At 40.8% G+C, this 5,485-nt stretch overlaps 1 protein-coding gene across 1 annotated transcript; it reads right to left on the reverse strand.

The window, feature by feature from the left end:
* Window positions 1-391: 391 nt before the first annotated feature.
* Window positions 392-5,027, reverse strand: tob1a (transducer of ERBB2, 1a). Its single transcript, XM_044330764.1, has 3 exons — window positions 4,943-5,027; window positions 4,079-4,539; window positions 392-2,566 (listed from the first exon to the last, which is right to left on the reverse strand). Exon 3 carries the CDS (start codon window positions 2,356-2,358, stop codon window positions 1,333-1,335), a length of 1,026 nt encoding a protein of 341 aa, XP_044186699.1. The 5' UTR covers window positions 2,359-2,566; window positions 4,079-4,539; window positions 4,943-5,027; the 3' UTR covers window positions 392-1,332.
* Window positions 5,028-5,485: the final 458 nt, after the last annotated feature.

The raw sequence follows: 5,485 nt of genomic DNA on the forward strand, positions 1-5,485 counted from the left end.
AGGCCTGTGTACTAATAAATCAGGCAGAGGATAAGAAATGTGTCGAAGTATGTAATATATCACCTAATGTAGCATTTGCTCCTGATAGAATTCACTAAAGCAACAGACTGAACCTGCAGTCCAGCAGCTAAAAGCATTATTAATTTTCTGACCTAAGCTATTGCATGTGAACTGTCAAATGGTTTGCTAAGAACATTAACAACGTACCAAAAAGGTGACCTAAAAAGGATGCAGGCGTATCTAAGAAAAACCTGATTTTTCTGACTGCAGGACAAAATACTGGATTTGTCCTGACATGTTAGAAAACCCTAAAATACTTTGCATAATCTCCTTTAAGACCTGTATCAACCAGCTCAACCACAAAGACCAATGACAAACTGAACAAGTGTAATTATTTTCAAGCTTTTTAATACAAACTTAATAAACTATCAGTCCCTCTTAACATGTAAGACACTGACTCCGAATACTTTGTTATACCGTTTGTTTTATCAAGTATTGCACAATGTAGGTACAAAATTAATATACGATTACATTTTGTCCATAATATAGCAAAAATCTTTAAACTCTTAACAGAAAATACAACTCTTATGTTTTTCAAAAAAAGCAAATATTCTTAAATCCCACCACTACGGAATATTCTGTACACAATCTTTAGAATAGTCAATGTTTTTTTTAAAGATGGATTCATTTTATAATTTCAATAAAAAAAGAAAACATAAAGTTGCTGCAGCCATCACAGATCACTGGAGTAGTAAAAAGATATAAATGCAATACCATGTCGTAGAAACAATAGATACTCTGATATTTTACAAACTCTGTACTAAATTAAATTATACAATTAGAAAAAAGACCAGGAAATCCCACTTATTTATGCCAATTCCTTGAAAAATTGGCTGTGTCCAGTTATGTTTAAATACTGAAAGAGGCCATGACTTGTGGTGGTATTTTTTTTGTCTTTTTTTATATCTTAAAACAGTCACATAAAAAAAAATATTTTGTGCTTGGTTGGCAAAAGAAATAACAATGATGCATGTTGAAGTTTAGGTAACCAAGCTTGGACATCTTGTACTACAAGCTTCATCATTTAGGGGAAAAAAAAAAAAAAAGGTATAACTCAAGGGGGCAAAGTAGTTCACCCTCGGGCTCATGCTCTTAAGACTCGTAACATAGATCTTACAGTTGACAAGTCACTTTTTCCTTTTATCCTTGACATTCTGTTCTTGTTTACACTTTTTTTTTTCAAAATGTGCATTTGTGTTTGTTTCCCCCCTATCACATTATCTCTGGTCGTTTCTGTGTGAAGTAGTAGCTTAAGTAGTACCTTTACGTGTACTAGTTGGCCATAACTGGCTGGAATTGCTGGTTAGAATACTGCATGTTGTTCAAGCTGAAATTCAAGCCATCCATAAGGGACTTGTCGTTAAGGCCACCATAGGCCGCAAACATGTCGAAGGCATTGCTGTACTGCAGCGGGCTGAGGCTGAGCGAGCTGTCCCCAGGGAAGAGAGCACTCTGGCTGCCCTGGCCCTGCAGGCTGGGGAACACAAACTCCTTGGCATTGGGGGACAGGGCTGAGGGCTTCTGGTGCTGCTGCTGCTGCTGCGTTCCGAGGCCCAACCCGTACAGAGAGTGCATGGAGGTGGAGATGGCTTTCTGTTTCAGGAGACTGTTCACATTCAGGCCCAGGTTGGTGGGAGAGGTACGTGCAACCTTGTTCCCAGCACTACTGCTGCCATTGTTGTTGCGTCCACTGCTCTTCATCTTAGTGGAGCCAAACTTGGTGGCGGCAAAGGTGGCAGTTGTGAAGGTTAAAGGCTGCGTGGAGCGGGGCATAAAGGTGGGGCTGACGGCTGCCGAGTGACCGAAAGGAGGAGAGGGTGAGCTGGAGCCCGGAGAGGTGCCATTCACAGGCTCATTGATAGGCATGAAGACCTGTGCGTCGGGATTGAAACTGTTCTTGATCTCCTTGTCCAGATCAATCCCCCCACTGTTAGCTCCACTTTCATTGCTGTCGTCAACATACAATACTTTGACGGGACCCTTCTCCCCAATCTGGTAGGACACCTCAAAGGGGTCAATCCACACGCTGAGGTCCTGGGGCAGGTTGTTGCGGACATCCTCAATGTCCAGCCCACTCTCTTTGGCTGCCTTCTCCACCACAGGGTCCACTTTCTCCCCCACGTGGATGCATCTGAATCCTGAGCCCTTGTATGGCTTTTCTGGGTACCAGTGTCCCTCATATTTCTGCTTCAGCTGCCGCTCCAGCTCCTCGCCGAAGATGTTGACCCGTCGCCTTGGCAGCTTGTTATACAGGTACGAGATGATGAAGTTGAGAGCTACTTGGATTTCAAGCTGCATAGCTGACTGCTGAAGTTTATCAGGTGCGTGAAGATTAGGTGTGTCTGAATGTGTCCACTAGGTCTGCTTTGTTTATCCGTGGTTGGCAACACAGATGCTCTCCAGGCAGGATGGCGAAAGCAACCGGAATTCAGATCAAACAGGTTCAAAAGCAAAAGTGCTGGTTTCTTAGAAGTGGTGTCTTTCCACAGGGTGTGGTATTTATTTCCTGTGACAATCGAAAGAGAAAAATGAATTTAGATTTCATTCATTTCAAGATGTTACACAGTAATCATAAAACATACATTCATAAGTGAGTGTTAAGTTTTTTTTTTTTTTTTTTTTTTTTAAGAGAGCACTGAGTGAAATATTTACTTTTTGGCTGCTTGAGACCACAACTGCAGACTTTATGAGGAGAGTGCGTAAGTGTCCTTTAATTATTAACCATTTGCAGTCTGAAGTACCACTGTATGTTGCAGTTTTAACTGCTGTAAGCTCAAATATCATACACTGAATGTCATAAGAAAGACAACCAAAGCAGAATTTCAAAGCTACAAATTAGATAGGGGGGAAATGTGCAGCTATTGCAGAAATAATGACAGATGGTCAATTGATTTCTTTCTTGTTGATCTGTTTATACATATATTTGTTTATCTAAATGGCAAAAAGCAGGTATTGAGCACATTAATCTCACACTAGCACTCAGGAATCCTGTTACATAATAGGCTGCTGGATAGCCTCCATACAGCAGGAGACCGCAAACTAATGCGAAGTAGTTGCATTAAATTAACGAAAATGGTAAACTTATCCGAGGAAATGCCCAGCCAATAATGTCTAATAGAGGATAAGTTGGCGAGGAAATCATTTGGGTGGATTTCAAAGCTTACAATCGTGTCAGTGGGGCTGGTTTGATATGCGTGAGGCACAGCCGATTAGTCGAGGTGCTTCCTACATTAAAAACAATGTTGAAATAAGACTTAACCCACTATGGCTACACCCATGTCTGGCAATTTTACACAGCAAAGAGGAAATACTGGAACACAGCTTTAAATAAAATGAAAATGTACAACACATAAAAATTAAACGCAAAGACACAACTTGGGCTAAAATCATCCTCGCCAAGAGCTGGATTGAACGGAAGGATCTCGAGGCTCCTTAAATACCTCACAGTCGGTTAATTTGTTCATCATATGGGAAAGAAGCTGCACTGGGGAATAACTGCAACATTATCGCCTCCCTCACGAAGCTGCCCTTGAAGACAGTATCCTATAGGAGATTCCTCACAGTTGTGAAATGGCTACAGGTCTTGATTAATCTTATCGGTTTTACAAAGTTAGAGGCATATTGTTGCAATTTCACAAGAATTGCAGGGGAGCAATGGTTTTAACAGCCGATATCGACCGCAATTGAGATTAAAAGACACAATAAAGTAGATAAGGTAGGCTACTGGGGAAATTCGCGAGCATATCAGACGCATTTCAAGGCTCTATGGAAATATTATTGCCATATAGCCTATCATTTTTTGAACTGAGATAAGAGAAAAAAAGGACATGCTACACGTTTCTATCGCACGCACGCGCCTCCCCCCACACACATACACACACACACACCCTCCCTAACTTCGTGGACTGACGCAGCAAATCAGCTTAGTAAGTATGAGCTACAATACGACAGCAAGCCAAATGAAGACACATATCGCACACACACAAGTAACAGAGACAAGTCAGCTGAATATACTTACTTTTTTGTAAAAAAAAAAAAAAAAAAAAACAAAGATTCTCAGTAGTTCTGAAGTACCGTTAGTTAGTGCAAATAGAAAAAAAGTATAAATACTTTCTTCACATAGAATATATTATCAACATTACAAAAAAGTATTCCAGTACATGAAGATTTCGGAGGATTGGCGTTTGCTTCGGTTTCTGTTTTTAAGGTTATTTTGCGTTTTTTTCCTCTTTCAGCAGGCTTGCAATGTAGCTCCCTCCTACTCGGGAGTTTTGCAACTTCGTCCCCCTTCTGTTACAGTGTTGCCTTTATTTATAGCTTTCCTCCGCCATGGGCACGAGGTAGGCGGTGATGCGGTTTCAGAGGTCAAAACAATGCGAGGGGCTGTGATTGGACTACAGTCCGAGTCCCGCCCTCTGAGTGATGCCCGAGTCCTGCGCTCATTGGTTGATCTGCGCTGACAATCCGAGACATATGATTCTGTGAAATGGGAGAGACGCCTATGGTGAGCGCTTGCGTCAGAGATAACCTAGGTCTGTGCTGACAGCAAAAGGCAAAAGTAATTAATGTTAACACAAACGATATTATATAAAGATATATCCTGCCTGTGTCTGAATTGTCTTGAATTAAATACTCTGTATTGTAGACTATGTTTTACAGGCTAAACCTTTTCCACTAGTCAGGAACATACTGTATAGGCAGGTCTTCACCATCACACAAAAATCAGGGACACTGTGCTATTAATTAATATACGTAGGTATTGTACTGCACATAACATGCTGCTCTTTTAATGCCTGTGCCATGTTTAGGCTAAATACCGGACAACTGAGCCTCAGAAGCAGCCATTTGTGCGACTATAATCTCATTTATATCATATACTTACCTATTATCAAAAATTGTTCATAGGCTTTAAGACCACATTTGCGTGACCTGCCACGAAAAAATGCAGTTTATGATGAATATATATTGCCTGAGAGGAGATTCCCTACAGCGGAACAATACAGCTGGCAGCAGTGTGGGTGGTGCTCAATGCTATCTAGAAAAACACATGCGCTGATTGGTCTAAAACGGGGCAGGAACCCTACGGTGAATGGTGTGTCCGTATCCAAGGTGCTGATGTAGGCTGCGCACGTCATTGATCGGCTGAACGCACGCTGTTGCCAAATTTAAAGAGCACTAACACACAAAGGTGTATATATTCATGATATGAAGTCACTGCCCCACAATGTCAGTGTAACTTAACACTAGTGTTTGTGTTGAAATGGAAAAAAAAGTCGTATCTATTATTTGAATTGTTTATTTACCACAGTAACGAATGAAACATACAGACTCCTAATGGTTAAGGCTGTTGTAAAATGTCAGAGAGAAAAGAAAAGTGAGCTTAATAATAATAATTATAAACAAAACCTTTACTTTTTCTTTTTTT

This window comes from Thunnus albacares, chromosome 17, assembly GCF_914725855.1.
Source record: "Thunnus albacares chromosome 17, fThuAlb1.1, whole genome shotgun sequence".
NCBI classification, from domain to species: Eukaryota; Metazoa; Chordata; class Actinopteri; order Scombriformes; family Scombridae; genus Thunnus; species Thunnus albacares.

Bases quoted from the DNA above. Each gene is read 5' to 3' on its own strand.
- tob1a (XM_044330764.1), bottom strand. From the start codon at position 2,358: ATGCAGCTTGAAATCCAAGTAGCTCTCAACTTCATCATCTCGTACCTG.